Genomic DNA, 20808 nt, shown 5'->3' on the forward strand with positions numbered 1-20808 from the left:
TTGCATGTTGTTATCTTAATTATACTCTCACACTACTGTATTTAGTTTGATTCTGTTTGTTATGTCTATTCAACCTTTAAGAAAGGGCAAAGGCACTGGCGAATTTAGTTGGAGGGGAAGCTATCCCTCTAGACAAGTTGGACAGCTTTTGTCAAGAGAATGGAATGATTCTTGCAAACACTACTTCTGTTGGAATGCATCCAAATGTGATGGAGTCACCTATATCGAAGGTTTTCCTCTATTCACTGACATAAGTATTTTATGGTTGCATTAGTGGAAGCTGGAATAATTTCTTAAATTCAAGTAATGATAGGGTTTAACCTGTTTTGTTATGTAAGCTTATCATGGTTGATCTCCATTATGTTTAGAGTCTACATTATTTATTGTTATTCTATATTTACAATAATTGGATGTTAAGATGAACAGAATTTCTATGTAGTTTTAAGATGCCCTAATCCTTAGTTGGAAAACCAATATCCCGGAAGATAATGTTCCTGCACATCAACTGGAAATAATAATTTGCACAACCACATGTCAAGGAAACCTCGCATGTAACCAACGTGAACCACCTTCAACATCTTGGGAATCATAATGGAGAGTGGTAATCTACAGTTGCATGAAGAAGGGAAAGCAGTTATGTAGTCACCTGACACGGGGATTCGGGATTCGTAGGATTCAGGATTCGTGGTGTCGGATTCGAACACGTTGACCCCCCGGAATAGGACACGTAGGATTCGTTATATATTATTTTATTAATATATATATATATATATATATATTTAAAATATATATATATATATATATATATTAAAAATTAGATATTTCTTACACAAATTTTAATTAATGATACAAATTTATTGATTTCAAATATAGGTCTTCATCTATAGCTATTAGCATGCATAGTACATACAAAATTCAAATACATGTCAATCTATTATCTATTTCTTATGCTTGGCCCTCTTGCCACCATGAGAAATGTCTAATTTTTTAGTCTTGTTGGAAAATCAGGATCTTTGTTATTAATATCACCCTCTAAGCATTAATATCCAGAGGTATCTTTGTCATTACCTCTGTATCTGTATAGGGATATTTGTCATTAATATCACCCTTTAAGCATTAACATAAGATAGAACAAGCATAACATGTCAAGTCAAGATTTTGTTTGAGTGATGCGTACATTTTTAGGAGGGTCATGATACAGGAGTTCGACAACCAATGTCACTAACATCAAGGTACATAGAGGGATTGGTGCTCTTGATCAAATACGAGTTCCATACCCTAATACATGACAAAATTCAATGGAAACATTGCAATCCCCCAATCCTAAAATCCTGAAAAACTACTAAGTCTGTTGGATTTTGAATGAAATCTAAGATTCTACTTTCTCCATATGAAATCCAATGAGGCCGGAATCACTCTCAAACATCCTGAGTCATTTCATGGTAATGTTAAAAATTTAAGTAAAAGTGACATCACTTTTACTTTAAGAATTTAACATTACCATGAATAGCATATCAATACTAAGGCCTAGACTTGATCATTAAGCTGCCAAAATTCTTGCCAAATGAAAATATGCGTGGCTGTAATGACCAAATGCGGCCTTTTCATACCCATGCAGGTCACTTTTGCTGCCTAACGAGTCCTGGAAAATAGGACACGTTGCCAAAATTGTGACACGCAATCGGATTCGACATGTCAAAATAGGACACGACGTGTCATGGTTTTTGGACACGAATCTCGAGAGAATCGTGTCGGACACGATGGATTTGGGATTCGTGGGGCCTATAGGACGAATCCGGTTATCTAGAGGAACAATGATGACTAATGAGTAAATTTCCCTGAAACCAGAGGATACAGTTTCATTGTAGAGGAAATATTAGTCATCATTATTATATTGTTGTTTTACACATATTTCAGCCATAAAAAGTCAATTGCAAACTCTAAAGGTTGCATATCTAATTAATAGTCTTGATCCTTTGTTGATTAATTATTGTAAGACTTTCTTTTGGCTATTATATGACATTGCATGCCCTATCATTGAAAATCTGTCAAACCCTAACTTATAACAACCCTATAATTTGGTTAAGAGGTATAGGGATAGAGTGATTATAGTTTCGTAAAGATTATCTTAGCCCTCTAGGCTCTATTAGCACCCTATCCCAGTGATTAGACCTCACCCATCACCTTGAACCCTTATTGAATATCCGTAGGTGATCTATATAGGGAAACCTCTTTTGTACTGTAAATACCATTAAATAGCTGGAGAAACACTGTTGAGTTGATAGTGGTAGCCGATCTCTTGTTTCCCCAAGGTTTGGACATGCTTAGTGAGGCTTTGCACTAGGCTTGCTATTTTTTGCAGTAACATTTTTGGCACTGTTACTGGGGAGGAGTTGAGTCCACCTCCTCGTGATCCGAAGTCTATGCTTCAATATTAATTGATGAGAACATTCCAAATCCCGAGTTAGAATTTCTCATCTAGCGATTCCTAACACCAATTCCCCCTCTCAACCCTCTGGTAGTAGGTCAAAAGGAGCCATTCCTCCTAGGAAGAAGACTAATCATAAGATTACTATCTCTTTTACATCATCTATAAATTTTCCCTCTCCTATAATCAAGAATCTCTTTGGTAGTCCTACTTCAACCACATTGGCCAAGTCATGGCTTAACATCGAATACAAGCCTCTTGACATGAGTGCCATTTAGGGGTACCCCCCATAAGCTTCATGTCAAGTATGAAGAATGTGTTGATTTGGGGTAGCATCGGATGTTCTCTAGCCATAAAAATTGGTGGAGAGGCTAAAGCACATGAGATCTCCAAGACCCAGAAATGGTTTGGGGAAATTCTACCCAGAGAGATAGATATTAAAATAATTAATATTTTTAATGGGTTCCTAAGTCTAAACTTAGGAAAATAAAAATATTAATGGGTATTAATATAAAACTGGGTTAGAAGGTTCTAAATGACATGGATCAAGCCAAATCTAATCTTAGCTGTTGATTAGAGATGTAATCTCGGCCATTGAAAACTCAACAGAAAAAGTATAAGAGGAGGCTTGAGGGTCAGTTGGAGATACACCAAGTTGATTAGTCAGTTCAATTTTCTGGAGCAGGGTTTGCTAAGAGAAATCGAACTAGTGATCAGAGTTGCAATGAGGGGCAGTGAGTGCATAACAGAGAGGCAGAGATAGTGTCGAAAGACCAGTGTAGAGGCAGAGAAGGCTATGCAGAGCCAGTAGGAGTCATGCAGAGGGTCAGAGTGACTGTGCAGAGGGCCAAAAAGCCAATGCAAAGCATCTGTAGGCTGACATAGAGCCTCAAAGAGGCGTTGGAGAGAGTTTCGTGGAGCAGACTTGCCGAATATGTGCTTCAAAAGAGAGGTATTACTTCCAGATTAATTTCTCTGTTGGGTGAGCCAGTTTGGCACCTAGTTGTACTCAAAAAAAGCTGCTTAATAATAAAACCCTAAGAACTACTGCACCGGTTTTCCCAAGTTGGGTTTTTTCGGGGACGATTGTCCAAAAATAACAGTGCCCCTTGTGTGTTTGTCTATTTCTTTCAGTTGATGATCTGTAGATGGTTGAGACTGCATTGTGTTTATTTAAGTATCTATATGGTTAAATAACTTGTTCAATAATTAAACAATTAGGTGAAATAAACCAGATAATGCAGGAAAATTTATAACAAATTAGACTTTGAAATTTCAACATGGTATCAGAGCATTGCAGATCACAGGAGAGTTGAAGGCACCGGCTGAATCAGAAAATTTGCAGCAGAAACAGCTGTCCTGAGAGACAAAAGTTGTTCCTAAGCAGAAAGCAGCAGAGAAGGAGTGATGTAGAGGGCCTGTGTCATCGTTTCGAGCCAGAGAGAGGCCAACACAGAAGCAGAGGAAGGAAGAAGAGGCTCACGAGGAGCCACGTCATCTTTTTAAGCTAGGTAGGAGTGACGCAATTGGCCAGAGGAGCGATTCAACCACTACCGGGATTGCGCAAAGCCAAGAGGCTCAGTTTCTTCAGTTGCTGGGGCCATTATGCCCCAGCAACAGAAAAAGTATAAGAGGAGGCTTGAGGGTCAGTTGGAGACACACCAAGATTGATCAGTCAGTTCAATTTTTTGGAGCGAGGTTTACTGAGAGAAATTGAACCAGTGATCAGAATTGCAGCGAGGGGCAGTGAGTGCATAGCAGAGAGGCAAAGATAGTGTCGAAAGATCAACACAAAGGCAGAGAAGGCTACGCATAGCCAGCAGGAGCCACGCAGAGGGCCAGAGTGACTGTGCAGAGGGCCAGAGGGCCTGCGTCCTAGCGCAGAGCATCTGTAGGCTGACGCAAAGGCCAGGAGGGCTGACGCAGAGCCTCAAAGAGGCGTTGGAGAGAGTTTCGTGGAGCAGACTTATCGAATATCTGCTTCCGAAGAGAGGTATTACTGCCGGATTGATTTCTTTGTCGAGTGAGCCTGTTTAGCACCCAGTTGTGCTCAAGAAAAGGTACTTAAGAATAAAACCTCAGAACCGCTGCTCCGGTTTTCCCAAGTTGGGTTTTTCCGGGGACGATTGTCCAAAAAATAATGATGTCCCTTATGTGTTTGTCTATTTCTTTCAGTTGATGATTTGTAGATGGTTGAGATTGCATTGTGTTTCAGTATTTACATGGTTAAATAACTTGTTCAGTAATTAAACAAGGAGGTGAAATAAACCAGATAGTGCTAGAAATTTTTTGACGGTTAGACTTAGAAATTTCAACAGAATGGCTGCCCAAATTTAATAGGACTGATGCAATCATGGCTGAGAAACATACAAATGAGTTTTATTGGTGTGTTGTTGGAAGGATGATTGAAGAGGAAGAGATCAGTATGATGTTGTTTGCCCTCTCATTGGAAGGAAATGCTTGAGATTGTTTCCTAGACTTGCATGCAGGGGGACTTAAAGACTTCGTCTAGCTCCACGAAGCATTTAACAAAAGATGGGCCATTGTCAAAGAAGGCTTGCAACTCCTAGCCAAGTTCCAGAAGACTAAAAAGAATGACATTGTGTTAAAATTGGCAACTAGGGCCAAACTCCATGTGGGTCATCTTATTTATGGCAGCTGATATTTTTCTATTCCTCCCTTCTAGAGGTGTAGGATTGATCAAAGAACATCTGATTCTGACATATATTTATGAAGATATGAATTTATTTGTATTTTTGACAATTTGTCAAGGTCGGCCAACAACCAAATTACCTCGAGCTCAACCTCAACGTGGCATTATAAATAGAGGAGGCCTCGAGTCATTTGTTACACACACTTCTCTCATGATCTCTCTCCACTCGTTTGGGTTTGGTGGCAAGAGAGGTCAAGAGGAAGTGGCCCTAGCCGCAGGTGAAGAGGAGACTAAGGGAGAAGCCCTAGCCGCAGTCTTGAAGGAGATCTGGCCGCAGATCAAAGGAGCTCTTATACGCAATAGAGGAGGCTCTAATCTGCATCAAAGGGAAGGCTCCATCCGCAGTTAAGGTAGGCTCTATATGCTGTCAAGAAGAGCTCTAATCTACACTTAAAGGGAGGCCCTAATCCGTTGTCCAAGAGGCCGTTATAAATAGTCAAGGAGTAGCCTTAATGTGCTGTCAATGAAGGCCCTAATACGCTGCCTGAAGAAGTTCATATATGCAGCCTAAAGAAGCCCTAATCCGCAGTCATAAAGGAGCCCTAATTCACTGTCAAGAGAGCCCTAAAGCCACAGACAATGGAGCCCTTATACACAGCTAAGAAGGAGACCTAGCACAGCAAGAGGAGCCCTCATCATAGCGTGTAGAATTCTTGATGAACAACGCTGAAACCTTTGTATGCTGTTGGTGACAGCAAGGCAAATAAGCAGCCTTAAGGCTTGAATTAAAGGGCTGTTAGCAAGGTTGGAAGTTACAGTCATAAGGAGATGCATTGCGATGAAGAAGTCTGTCTTCAAGACAGCGTAGGGCAGAATTGGTTATGCATTTGGGTGCTGCCAAGAGTAGACAGCTAGGCCGAGATCTTCTGGAAGGAAACACTGCCATTTGAGTGTCATTTGGGCAGGGTGAAAGCTACAGCTAGCTGCTTTGCTAGGCTGCAAGCCATAGCAAGCAGCTAAGGCTGTTCCAAGGCAGCATTGAGGTGTACATTGCTTGCAGGAGGCAGCGTGGATAAAGGGGAGTCTCTCCTAGGTGGACCACAACCCTAGAAGACTTAGTTTGTTGATTAAGGGCTGCATATTGTGCCCTAACCAGAATTGCAGGAGCAGCAAGCAATCAGAGGAATGTTGCAGCAGTGTTATGTGGAGGGCTACTAGATTGATGATCTACTCAAAGGATTTGCTTCAGCACTCTTAGTGATTGGATTCAGGGCTGCATCTTTGAACAGTCATCATTAGCAGAATGATGGACTTTCTACTGCTGTCATAAATATCATTTTTGTATATTTGTACTATCTCTCTCTCTACTGAACTATTGAAGAATATAAGAAGAATTAATCAAGGATTTCCCCACATTGGGGTTTGTCCTTGGCTGGTGCCACATCTTGTGTCCTCTTGTCTTGGCTTGTCTTCTACTGTTTATGTTTATGTTCTATCTGCATTTTACTATCATGCTGATGTGATTGCTAATTTGGAAATTGATATTGGACTAATAAGAAATTTGAAGTAAATTGCTCTTGAGCATAGAACATACCAAAATTTAACATGGTATCAGAGCTGAGGTGAAGGCAAAGCCCAAGCAAGAGTGAAAGAGCAATCACCAAAGACAGTTGGACAAGGTCAAAGGCTCAATGGGTTCCTCATCCCACTTCCCGGCTGAAGACAAGCTCCGTGAAAAATATGACTATCACGGATGGAAGATGTCTCTTGATCTAACATTGGAAGAACAAGAAGTGTTGGATTATGTGAAGGGTAAAATCCCTGAGCCTCCATCAAATGCACCAATTGCTACAAAGAACAAGTACACCAAGGTTGAAGTCAAAGTGAAGAAGATTATCAGAGATTCCATTGACAAGCGTCTGGTGGCCTACATCTCCAATCTAAACACCTCCAAGGAAATAAATGATAGGCTGGTCAACATGTTCAAGGTTAGTGATGTAATCAAATTTTATTTCTTAAAAATACATTGAAGGATATTAAGAAGGGCAAGGACGAGGATATTCAATCCTACTTCTTACGGATCACCGAAATCAAGAATGATCTTCTATCGGTTGGAGAAATCATATCTGACAGGGAACTTACTATCACTACTCTTGGAGGACTCCCACCCGAGTGGTATATATTCAGAACCAGTATTCTCAATAATGATCGAATTCTGGGATTTGAAGAATTAATGTCAAGATGCATTCAGGAAGAAACAAGAATGGTGGAGCAAGAAATGCCTTCTAATAGAGGCAACCCCACTGCTTTCTCTGCTCATGCCAAAAGGAGAAATAATGCAGGGTCTAAAGGTCATTTCAATGGAAAGCCCAGATCTAAGGGTGGAAGAAAGGGCAGGTGCTTTGTTTGTAATAAGTTTGGCCATTATGCAAGGGAGTGTCCAACTAGAAGGGACACATCACATGATGATGATCATAATCATTCCAGGGGCAACTTCAACAACAATGATCAAAGTGTTGATTTGGGGCAGCATCAGATGTGCTCTAGCCATGAAAATTGGTGGAGAGGCTAAAGCACATGAGATCTCCAATACCTAGAAATGGTTTGGGTAGATTCTAAACAATTTGGGAGATATTAAAATAATTAATATTTTTAATGGAGTCCCTAAGTTTAAACCTAGGGAAAATAAAATATTAATGTGAATTAATATAAAACTGTGTTAGAAGGGTCCAAAAATCATGGATCAAGCCATAGTTAATCTTAGCCGTTGATTAGGGACTTAATCTCGGCCGTTGATTTGTCAATGAGAAAAGTATAAGAGGAGGCTTGAGGGTCACTTGGAGGATACACTGAGGGAGACCAGTCAGTTCAATTTCTGGAGTGGGGTTAGCTGAGAAATTCGAACTAGTGGTCTAGTGAGCAGTCAGGAGGCAACAAGTACAGAAAATAGAGAAGGGATCAACCACTGGAGACCAGCGCTGAGGCAGGAGAGGCAAACGTAGGGCATTTCAGGCAGATGTAGAGGCAGCAAGAGACTGCGCAGTCACTAGAGGGCTTGTGTGGGTGATGCAGAGAGGCCCAGGGCTGACGCAGTCAAGTAGGGGCTGACGCAGAAGTGTCTGGGAGCCACGCAGAGTGTTGAGCCTTGAAAATGTCATTCATTTCCATTACACTTTCACTATTATGTCCATTATATCACCTCCACTTCACTACTATGTCACCACATTCATCCCACTTTTCATTATAATTGGGCCACATTTATGTTTTTCCAATCTTTATTAATTCTAAGTCTTTTAAGTGAATTTGTGGTTAAAAATTAGAAAATAATGTGCATATGCTTATACCTAACAAATGGGTTGAGGTTGTTGACATGTGTAGGTTGAAAGGAGACTTCTAGAAGACCCTTATGTGGCACTCTAAGGCTAAATTCGAATTTGGTTGGAAAGAATCATGGGATCATGAGGATATGTGTCACATCTCCTAATTGTATTGTAACTCTAAGAAGACGTGTCTTATCAGTGCCTATTTTGATTAGGACTCTAGAGGTAGAGGGAGAGATTCATGGACTCTCATTAATAAGATGGCTCTCATCTTTTTGTATAAATAGGAGATCTCTCTCCTTCATTTGTTAGTCTTTTTAGTCCCTAGTTCTTAAGTTTGTAGTTCTTCCTTGATGGCTTTTGAAAGCTTTGGAGAACTTTGTTGTACTTTGTACTTTTGAAGAAATTGAATAAAGCTTTGATGTTCTCAACATGGAAGGAGATGTGAAGTAGATGTCATGGAGCATATTAGAATGTAAGGTAGAGTAGATTTCATTTTGTAAATATTGCTTTGATTTCATTATGTTATTTAATTGCTTTCAAGTTTGATAGATTAGATTTTTCATTCATGCAATTTTAATTCATGCAAGTGGCAGAGGGCCCCTGCACACTAAAGCCTTGTATAGTTGTCATTTAATTCTGCATTTAATTTTGTTATGCTTCTGTATATTAGCTGTACATAAATTGCATTCTATTTTGATTGTAGATTAGTGATGCACATAACCTTTTAATGACTAATGACATGATAGAATCATCTTGTCCTTTTGCTGAAGCAGCAAGGATACTGGGTCTCATAGTCACTAGCTCATTGTTTGGTTGTTGCATTTTATTTTGATTGTAGATTAGTGATGCACATAGCCTTTTAATGACTAATGACATGATAGAATCATCTTGTCCTTCTGCTGAAGCAGCAAGGATACTGGGTCTCATAGTCACTAGCTCATTGTTTGGTTATTGCATTTTATTTTGATTGAATTAGCTGTATATTTACACTTTTGTTTAAATACTAATTCCGTCAATAACATGTTTTAAGTTCTTTTGAAGTGCTAAGTTTTGGAAGTTAGCATTAGGGACATAGGCCTTGTCTTGAAATCTTTATCCATACTTGTCCTTTAAAAGTATTCTTAAGACCTTAGAATAGGATTTCCATTTGCATTAAACACTTTAGAAAACCAACAAGAACAAAACCCCAAAAACAACATAAACTATAAAACAACGAAGTAAGAGAAAGGTTAACTAAGCACATATGGTGCACCACACTTCATCAGTTTACGATACCCGGATTGATAATTTATGTAAAGCAATTTAAGACATTAAATTGACTAGACACAGAGGTCAGCCAAGCTGACGCTGGGACTAGGAGAAGTGCTGGAGAATTTTTCTCTCTGTGGGTAAGCCAGTTTGGCACCCAGTTGTATTGAAGAATTGCTGAATAATAAAATCCTCCCTTGCTGCACCGGTTTTCCCACATTGGGTTTTTCCGAGGACTATTGTCCAAAATATCTGTATCAATATGTTGATTCTTATACAAGTGTTTGTTTCTGTATTACGGTGTGATATCTATAGCCGAATTTATTTTAATGTTTATTGAAGGAATTTCATAAATAACTTATTGAAGAATAAGTAGGAAAAGTAAATCAAATGTTGCAGTGATAGAGTTTTCACACGAAGGAATGACAGGTACAATGGCAAAGGAAAAATGAATGCAGGACATCAAGGAAATGGTCAACCCTCTAAGAAAGCAAGGAACTCCAGGTATGAAGAATCAAATGTTGTTAACAATAAGCAAAAGGAGTATTGTCTTATATCGGCCTGGCTCCACCACCTCTTCTCCGGACACTTTAGGAAATTGGCTTATTGATAGTGGTGCTTCAAGGCACTTCACCGGATACAAGGAAGCTCTCTCTAATTTGATAGAGAAGGAAACAAACTTGGAGACGATGCCACCTATCCCGTAAAGGGTGTAGGGAATGTTACCCTTCAATTGAATCAGGGTAACACGATTCATTTACAAGAAGTTCTTTACGTACCTGAACTCAAGAAGAACCTGGTATCCATTTTGGCGATGGAAGACAAAGGTTACAAGGTGGCATTCATCGATGGAAAGGTACGTGCTTGGAAAAGGAATTTTAAAGATGCTTTTACTCTTGGGTTCAGGGTTGGCACTTTGTATCAAATTGCAGGAAGTCCATTGGGGACCATGTCGTGTGACACATCTCTTCAACGGCACCGGAGGTCTGCCCATCTTCATTGTAAGGCCCTACCCGATGTGAGATAGATAGTGACAGGGATGCCTGAGTTCAAAGAAGAGCATGAAGGTATATGTTCGGGATGTACCGAGGGAAAACTTACAAGTAATAGCAAGACCATAGATGTGGAACAACCCGAGGGGCTTGAGGTTCATGATCAGGAATCTCGTATAAGAAGGTTGAAGAAATATCTCTATGGTTTGAAGCAAGCACCCCAGGCTTGGTGTGAGAGGATTGACAACTATCTGATGTAGCTGAGAATTTGAGATTCACTAGGAGTGTGATGTATGGCAATGTTACTCGTGCTTTTTGTGAGTAGAATGTTGTGAGACCAAATGACTAAGTGCAATAGAACCTTGTGGGACAGAAGTGGACAGAGATAGTAGCAACAGTGGACAATAGTGGCAGCAATGGATAACAATGGTAGTAGTGGACAACAATGGATAGCAGTGGCTGTGAAGTGCAACAACATAGGCAATAGCTTTATGAAAAGCAGATTGTAGTTGGGTCATTGCCCCTAGTACGGGAGCCCAAACTCATTCAGGGAGCATTTCTTCTTTCAGCATTGCTGGTAAAACCCCTTGGGGAGTCCTGTACTTCCTTCCAATTTATCTGGTAAATTTGTATGTAAACCATACATAACAAACCCTGTTGAGTGACATCTTCTGTGTATTGATGTGATGTTATTTTGTTTTATGTTTGATGCTCTGAATGTTTAAAAGGATAAAATAATCAATTGTGAAAAATAAGGGAAATATTGATTAACCCCCCTCTTAGTATTTCCAATAGTTATTGCATATATTCTATATTTTGCATGTTATATTCTATAAATTAGGGTTTATACATGTGCCATGGTTAAAATTATTAAATTTATCTAGAAATATTGACCTCTATGCCATGCAAAATTATTTTTCTTGAATCCATTAAGAGAACTTTGAATTGTGCATCTCTTGATATTAAGGAAGTCACTAGTGTTTGTAAAAAGAAGTTTTATCCCTCTCACCCTCTTCAAAAAGGCCATCCTCATTGCATTTACCCTAGGCAACTCCATTACCCATTTAAATCAAGGCACTAGTCTAGGTGGTGGTGATAAAACCTTCTGCTTTTACTAATTTCTCTTTCTTCTCTCTTAAATTCTAGATATCTAGGGTTAGGGTTTCTTTGAAATATTGCTAAAAGTAATTTTATTTGATGTGTTATTTCCCTCTAAGTAGGAATTGCATTAAATAATTGTTAAAAAAGCAAAATCTAACATTTTGATTTATTGCATGTTAAAACCCTATTTCTAGGGCTGATGTCATCATTATGTTGTTTTATGCATGTTTCAGCCATAAAATATCCATTGCAAACCCTAAACCTTGCATATCTAATTGATAGTCTTGATCCTTTGTTGATTAATCATTGTAAGACTATTTCTTTTGGTTGTTATATGACATTGCATGGCCTATCGTTGAAATTCTGTCAAACCCTAACTTATAATAGCCCTATAATTTGCTTAAGAGGTCTAGGGACACAGTTCTTGTACTTTGGTAGAGATTATTTTAACCCTCCAGGCTCCTCCAGTATCCTCCCAGTCATTTATCCTCATCCATCACCTTGAACCATTCTTATTGAATATCCTTAGATGATCTATATAGGGAAGTCTCCCTTGTGTAAATACCATTAAATAGTTAGAGAAAGGTTGTTGAGGTGACTATGGTAGCAGATCTCTTGTTGCGCCAAGGTCTGGACCTGCCTAGTGAGGCTTTGCACTAGGCCTACTAGATTTTGCGGTAACGAGTCATAAATTGTAATTTATAAAAAAATAAATTTTTAATTTCGAAATATTTAACTTGTTGCACTTCTTGGTGTGTATTTTTTTCAAATTCACTAAAGTTGCGCTCAACACCTGAAGAGGTTCCTATTTGACTAAGCACCCAAATGTGAAATGATTGTAAATTGGGTACTATTTTTCTTTAGCAACTAGAATGAATATGAGAAGAATAATAAAGGCGTTGAAATTTGAAACAAAGAAATGAGAGACATTGAAATTTTAATCTATTTTTTCCTAAACATGCACTCAAAGATACTTCAAGTCTCAAAAACTAGTGCAACCCTAGAGGCACTTAGGAAGTTTTCTGATTGTCACCATAGCAACTCTTCTTGTCACTTTAGGTTGGCTCTCATCTAGCTCAAGTGGGAATTCCTCAAAAAAAATTGTAAGCTATGCTTTAGAAATAAAAGGGATGGTGAATTGCCAAGACTAGTGCCTATCCAATGGGTGATGGAGTCAAGATGAACAATCAAGAGGGTTTAAACAATATGGAAGAGGCACGTTAGGCTGCTACAAACATGATTAAATTAACCATACGGATTTACCTCAATATGCCAAAGATTGAAGGAGAACTCTTCCAAAGATACTCCCGAGTCTCAACAATAGGTGCAAAAATCAACCAAGTAATAATGTGTAACCATGAATCATTAAATGACAACCACAAATGAAATCATAAATAAAGTAGATTCAAGTAAGAATCTCTCTTTATGGGATGATCTGTCAACCATACATATGTCCTCAAATATAATTTCACCCAAGATCAAGAGAGCCTAGACATGCCACACTTAACCTTGAAATCCTAGCTAGGGTAACCCTCAAAATAAGGTGAACAAACCTAACCAGACAATACAATAACAAATATCCATCAATTAAACCCAATAATTACAACAAGATGAAGTGAGAGTTTCATCTCAACCCTAACATCTTATTGGAACAAAAATGCCTTTCTACAAATATTATTCTAGCAAATATGTGCAAGTACTTTTTGTCCATCAAGTCAAACCAATAAAACAGAAAAAAAAAATGGATGAACCTCATTTTAAATGCCCCTTGACATTTTTGTCCCAATATACCTTCAACTAAGCTTGGAGGGGATCTCCCACAATTCCAACCACACCTCCAGCGAATGAATCTTCTACTCTATTTATATTTTCAAATCAAACCCTAGTTCGTAAGATAATATTTCTTTTTAGAATGCCCTAGAATCTCCCTTGTGTGTAGCGCTCCATTTAGTTTTTGAACGAATAAAATGATTCCATGTTGCCACTTGTCATCTTTTTATTTCATGACATCCTTTCAAAGAATGTATTTATTATTCATTTGAGGGTCAACAATGCCACATGGCATCTCCTCATGCAAAGATCTTTAAGAAATATGTAGAAAATTCCTCAAACAAAGCGTTCTCACCCAATATCCCATTGCAAAGGTGAAGCATGCCTCCAAATATGTAGAAAAGGCCTTAGAGAATTGTCCTTGAGCTCACATACCCCAGAAGTGGAAACATGCCTCCAAATATGGGGAATATGCCTCCAATAATGTGTAATGCACGATAAAGTCGCTTTATCATGTTTTGAAAGCCCTTTTTTCATTGAATGCCCCTCTTGCAAGGGGCAAGTTCATAATCAAGCTACCATGATGCTTCCTTGAAGTGGATCTTGTTAGTTTTTCTAGCATCGGATATGTTCTAGCCACGAAATTTGGTGGAGAGGCTAGAATACATGTATTCTCGAAATCCTAGAAATCGTTTTAGGAAATTCCACCTAGAGACGAATTAATTAAAATAATTAATCAGTTTTTAATATTTCTTGTCTAAACTTAGAAAATATGATTAATTAAAGTGTATTAATTAAGTTATGGTGAGAATCTTCTAGAAAAAGACTTGGGTCGAGTTCTAGTTAATCTTAGCCATCGATTAAGTTTTAATCGTGGCCGTTGATGTCTCATCAAGAGATTATAAGAAGAAACTCGATGGGGCTTGGAGAACACACACTAGCAGTTTGATTTCACTAGCAAATCGATTCCCAGAGTAGCAGCGCTGAGTTGCCGGAGAGAGAGCGAATGAGCTCGAAGTAGTGAGAGAGGCGCTGGGAGAGTAAGGTCGGAAGAAGTTTTTCTAGTTCTAGTGAGTGCACTACATAGAGGCAGTAAGTGCCATAGAGAGGCAGCGCAGTGCTTCAGATGGGATTCTGTATTTTGCTGGGGAGAAGTCATGATTCAGTGCCCAAAGCCGAAGAGAGAGTCCAGACTCTAGGAGGATCCATCTTCCAGACAACAATTGATCAGATAGCGAGAGGGAAAGTAGTTCTAAGTTGTGAGGACGCAGTACTGCATAGGCTAGCACAGTGACTACATAGAGGCAGCAAAAAGCAGCTCAACTTGAGCGAAGGTTGGTATCGGAGTGCCTGTGGAAGTGAGATTTTTCTTAGTAGATTTATTGTCAATCATTTCTCTGTATGGATTGCTAGATTTGAGCATCCATAGTCTTGTACTTAGATTTACTACTGCATAATATTAAAACCCTTAGCGGCTGCACCGTTTTTCCCGAGTTGGGTTTTCCAGGGACTTAGTCCAAAATGTAACTGTGTATTTGTGTGCGTGTGTGTGCATCAATTCTTCCAGCATTTTTATTTCTTCCGCAATATTTATTTTATGAAGGTTGTAGTGTATTTGTTTCGATATTTGCCATAGCACACAACAAATAATTTGTTTAAGTAAATTAACAAATAGAAGAAATAACATCAGTTGCTGCAATAGGATTCGAGTTTAGCCGAATTTTCACATGGCATCAGAGCATAGGTTGAAGCTGGAGAGCTCAGTTGCAGGCTGGAAGAAGGAGCTTTGAAGCACCATGTATCCAGCTGTTTGAAACCTCAGGGCCTACACTGTCCCTTTGGCCAGGAGGGTCAATTTTTGAGGAAAAGTTTATTTCTCTGAGAGAGTCGACAGAGAATAAATTTTCCAAATCAAAGATTACCAGAGGCAGAGGGAGAAGCAATATTTTCCTTGTAGAGAAGATCTTCAGCTGGGACGCAGTTATTTTGCAGCAGTTTGTTGGTGCAAAATAACGTCAGGAGGAAGGAAGAGCACACACTGAGGGAATTCTTTCCTCAGGGAACTTCTAGTCTAGAAGTTCAATTTTTCACTGCAGAGCAACAGTAGTTGTGAGCAGATTTTCCCACTCCAGCAGGGAGTGCGTAGAGCCAGTCAGCGGTTGCACGGAGGAGTTCAACTTTTTGCAGAGATGGCATCAACAAGGCTGAGAGATCAGGATTGGTTGGACAAAGCCTCCAACTACGTGATCTGGAAGGCAAGAATTTCCTATCTTCTAGATGAATACGAACTCAAAGCCTACATCGATAATGTGGTAGTTGTACCCACGAATGCAGATTAGTTGAAGGCCTCCAAGAAGGAGATGGCGAAAACAAAGAGGCTGATTCTCGATGGGGTTCGAGATCACATGGTGTCTCACATAACTGGCAAAGATACTGTTAAGCAGATGTGGAAAGCTCTCGCTACGCTATACTAGGGATCTTCCAAGCAGCGGAAGATGTATCTTGAGGAAAAGTTGAGTTGCACCAGGATGCAGAAGGGGGAACGCATAGACCCCTTCCTCACTAGGATTCAGGATGTCCGAGACCAACTGTCTGCAGTAGGATCAATGCCCCAGCCTACATAATTGATGCGGTTAGCTCTAAACAACCTTTCCAAAGACTGACAGGTCTTCGTCCAGAGTATTCTGGGCATAGACAAGTTGCCAGAGTGGGATTGAATGTGGGCTGATCTGCAGCAGGAGGAGATGAGGTGAGATTTGGTGACGAGCACCATCAGTGGCAGCAACAACAACAGCCATAGTGCGATTGAATGTGGGTTGATCTACAACAGGAGGAGATGAGGCGAGATTTGGTGAAAAGCACCATCAGTGGCAGCAGCAGCAGTGGGACGAAGCAAGTGAAGGAAGAGGAGAATATGGCCCTCGCATCAAAGGGGTAGCAGGAGCAGCGCAGGAGGAAGAAGGACCTTTCCAAGGTCAAATGCTTCAGATGTGGTGAGCTTGGCCACTACAGTACCCAATGTCTATTGATTTCTGGTAGCATCGGATGTGCTCTAAGTCTCAAATTTTGTAGGGAGGCTTGGGCACATGTATTCCAAAGAACCCAGAAAGTGTTTTGGGAAATTCCACCCAGAGACAGTTTTATTAAAATAATTAATTATTTTTAATGGGTCCCTAAGTCTAAACTTAGGAAATTAAAATAATTAATGGGTATTAATCTAACTATGGGTGTAACTTCTAGAAGAAGACGAGGATCAAGCATAAATGATCTTAGCCATTGATTAGCTTCTAATTTGGGTCGTTGAATGTCAACGAGAAGATTATTTAAGGAGGCTTGAGGGTCATTTGGAAGACACACCGAGAGTTGATTAGTCAGATCGAATTGTTGAGCCAGAGAGCAACGCAGTGATTTCGTGGTGATCACGTAGAGGGGCAGAGAGTTTTGGCTAGAGTATCTTCTCCGGAGCCAAGAATACACATCAGAGAGACAAATATAGACGCAGAGGAGGCAATGCAGTGCCCCAGTGAGGGTGACGCAAAGCCAGGAAGGGCTCACAGCCTCACGCAGAGTAGCGCAAGGCCTTCCAAGCAGAAGTCTGAGATTTTGCTAGGGGTTTGACGTTTTGAGCCGGGAGGGCTGAAGTCGAAGCTCCTGAGAGCAAATCGATCCAACAGAGAGGTGATGCAGTGCCTCAAAGGCAGTGATGCAAGCCCACGCAGTGACTGTGTAGGGGCAGCGCAGAGGTAGCCGGGGACTCATTGGTTCAGCTGCCGGATCAGTCGGGACTTGCAGTGTAGAGTGAGGTAATCTCACTAATTTCTTCTGCTGAGTGATATTCTCTGTACTGGATAGCCAGCGAGGCATCCAGAGTTTGTATTCAAAAATTACTACTGCATAATAATAAAACCCTCAGATCTGTTGCACCGATTTTCCCGCATTGGGTTTTTCTGGGGACATTTGTCCAAAAATAACGTTGTCATTGTGTTGTATTTTCTTTCTTGCTCAGTTTCTTGTTTCCGCATTATATTTATTGAGTGAAGGCTGCATTGTATGTATTTCGATATTTGCCGTAGTAAACTACAAGTAATTTGTTTAGAGGAAATTAACAAATAGGAGAAATATCATCAATTGCTGCAGTAGGGATTCTGGTTTAGGAATTTTTACATGGTATCAGAGCAGTGAGGTGAAACAAGAAGAGCAGTCCGAGACAACCCGGATTTGAGCAGAGAAGGAGGTCGAATAGCTGCAGGGGGCAACAGTTCGGATCCCCAGAGCGATTGCACAATCCAGGCTAGGAAGGCAAAATTTTCGAGGAAAGTCTCTCTCTGAGTGAGTCGACAGAGAGGGAAGACTTCCAGATCGAAATCTTGCTAAGCCAGAGGGAGCAACGCAGAGCCTCAGCGTTGAGGAAGGAGCTGGTGGGATGCAATTTTCTACTGGTATTTTGCTGGGCAGAAAATCGTCAGAAGAGAGAAGAAGCACAATGAGAGAATTTTTCCTCAGTAGACTTCTCGCCAAGAAGTCCGTTTTCTTATTGGCTGAGCAGCATCAGTAAAAAACAGAGAGGAGCAGTTCGACATTTTCTGGGCAGAGATGGCAGCCAGTGGGTTGAGAGATCAGGACAGGTTGGATTGGGCATCCAACGATGTTATCTGGAAGGCAAGGGTGTCGTGCCTTCTAGATGAGCATTTTCTCAAGGCCTATGTCGACAGCGTGGTGGTTGAACCTGTAGATCCAGATCCTCTGAAGAATTACAGGGGAGAAATGGCGAAGGCCAAGAGGGTGATCCTTGATGGAGTAAAGGATCATGCGGTTTGCCACATCGCTAGCAGAGGGACTGCTAAGGAGATGTGGGATGCCTTGGCAACACAGTATCAAGGATCTTCCGAGCAGCGAAAGATGTACTTAGAGTAGAAATTGAGATCTGCACAGATGCAGAAGGGGGAGTGCATTGATCCATTCCTCACAAAGCTCCAGGAGACCCAGGACGAGTTAGTAGCTGTGGGGTCCACACCTCAAGGTTCCGAGATGGTGAGGCTAGCCCTAAACTCAGTGTTAGAAGAGTGGCAAGTCTTTGTCCAAAGCATCCTGGGCAAAGGCAGCTTTGCCAGACTGGGATAGTATGTGGGCAACTCTAAAGCAAGAAGAGTTGGGGAGAGATCTAGTCAAGTGTAAGCTTGATGGAAGAAGCAGCAGTGGGTCGAAGCCCAAGGAGGAGGAAGAGAATGCAGCCCTTGCATCCAAGGGGCAGTAGGAGCAGCGGAGGCGTAAGAAGGACATCTCGAAGATCAAATGCTTCAAGTGGTGAAATGGGTCGCTATACAACACAGTGCCATCTCAGGAAGAAGGACAAAGATGAGAAGCACGATTTGAAGGCTGCACCCGTGAAGATCGAGGGGGAGGAGTTTTCCATGACAACTGAGATACCTCCAGGAGGGAGGTGGGTGATTTAGAGCTGTCGTTTGAAAGAGCTACAGATGGGTAGGATCCTTTAGGAGCCCACCTCTCGGATCAATTCGTTGCTACGGGAGCCCAGATCAGAAGTAGCAGGATGGACCAGTGTAAGTTGGTGTAGAGGAGTGTTGGAGCGACATATGCAGTGGCTAGAACGCCAAGTCTGAGCAGCGTAGTGTAGAGTTGCAGCAGTGCAGGGAGGCACAGTGCAGTAGCAACAACAACGCAGTGGCTTCAGAGGGATAGCATGGGACTAGCAACAGTCAGATCTTCAACATCGAGATGCATCTATGCTGAACACTTGTTCAGATTTTGGGATGTTTTTCAGTTGCAGTGCAGATGAGTGTTAGTAGTGGCAGTGCTAGCAGCAGTACAGATGCAACACTTAAGAGGGAATTGTAGTACAGACGCAGTGTTGACAGTAGCAGTGTCAGCAGCAATACAGTTGTAGCAATAGTGCAGTAGTTGGTGGACAGCATGTTAGACGTCACCAATGCAGAGGACCATGTTATGAAGTCAGGGTGATGCTTCAGTGGGAGGCATTGCTAAAGCACATTCCTCGCTAAGAGGGAGTGTTGATTTTTGGTAGCATTGGATGTGCTCTAAGTCAAATTTTGCAGGGAGGCTTAAGAAAATGTATTCCAAAGAACCCAAAAAGAGTTTTGGGAAATTCCACCCAGAGACATTTTTATTAAAATAATTAATTATTTTTAATGGGCCCCTAAGTCTAAACTTAGGAAATTAAAATAATTAATGGGTATTAATCTAACTGTGGGTATAACTTCTAGAAGAAGATGAGGATCAAGCATAAATGATCTTAGCCATTGATTAACTTCTAATCTGGGTTGTTGAATGTCAACGAGAAGATTATTTAAGGAGGCTTGAGGGTCATTTGGAAGACACACGGAGAGTTGATCAGTTAGATCGAATTGCTGAGCTAGAGAGCATCATAGTGATTTCATGGTAATCACACAGAGGGGGAAAGATAGTTTTGGCTGGAGGATCTTCTCTCGAGCCAAGAATACACAGCAGAGAGGTAGAGAAAGACATAGAGGATGCAACATAGTGCCCAGTGAGGGTGACACAGAGCCAGGAAGGGCTCACGCAGAGCAGCACAGTGCCTTGCAAGTAGAAGTCCAAGATTTTGTTGGGAGTTTAACGTTCTAAGCCGAGGGGGATGAAGTCGAAGCTCCTGAGAGAAAATCGATCTAGCAGAGAGGTGACGCAATGCCTCAAAGGCAGTGACGCAGGCCCATGCAATGACTGCGTAGGGGCAGTGCAGAGGTATTAGGGGACTCGTTGGTTCCGCTGTCGGATCAGCTAGGACTTGCAGTGTAGAGTGAGGTAATCTCACTAATTTCTTCTACCGAGTGATATTCTTTGTACTAGAAAGCCAGCAAGGCATCCAGAATTTGTATTTAGAAATTACTACTGCATAATAATAAAACCGTCAGATTTGGTGCATCGATTTTCCTGAATTGGGTTTTTAAGGGGACTTTTGTCAAAAAATAATGGTATCATTGTGTTGTATTTTCTTTCTTGCTCAGTTTCTTGTTTCCGCATTATATTTAATTAAGTGAAGGCTGCAGTGTATGTATTTCGATATTTTCCGTAGTAAACTGCAAGTAATTTGTTTAAAGGAAATTAACAAATAGGAGAAATATCATCAATTGTTGCAGTAGAGATTTCGATTTAGGAATTTTCATAGTGTCCTCTCAAGAAGAAGGACAAGGAGGAAAAGAAAGACCAAGCTCATGTAGAGATCGACAATTTGTCCTCTAGATTGGAGGAAGCGTTTGCCATGATCACCGATATACCTCTAGGAGTGAGGTGGGGGAT

At 40.7% G+C, this 20808-nt stretch overlaps 1 protein-coding gene across 3 annotated transcripts in view; it reads left to right on the plus strand.

Moving 5' to 3' along the window:
* The window catches only part of LOC149230157 (bifunctional 3-dehydroquinate dehydratase/shikimate dehydrogenase, chloroplastic-like), a 178203-nt gene that overhangs the window by 148580 nt on the left and 8815 nt on the right, over positions 1-20808 (plus strand). For all 3 annotated transcript variants that reach the window (XM_089378872.1, XM_089378870.1, XM_089378871.1), the window contains one exon: positions 82-230. In XM_089378872.1, the coding sequence (XP_089234998.1) occupies positions 82-230 (149 nt within the window). The remainder of the gene's footprint in view (positions 1-81; positions 231-20808) is intronic.

This window comes from Pinus tabuliformis, chromosome J, assembly GCF_031772625.1.
Source record: "Pinus tabuliformis cultivar Carrire ecotype Pingquan chromosome J, CPIR1, whole genome shotgun sequence".
Classification (NCBI taxonomy): Eukaryota; Viridiplantae; Streptophyta; class Pinopsida; order Pinales; family Pinaceae; genus Pinus; species Pinus tabuliformis.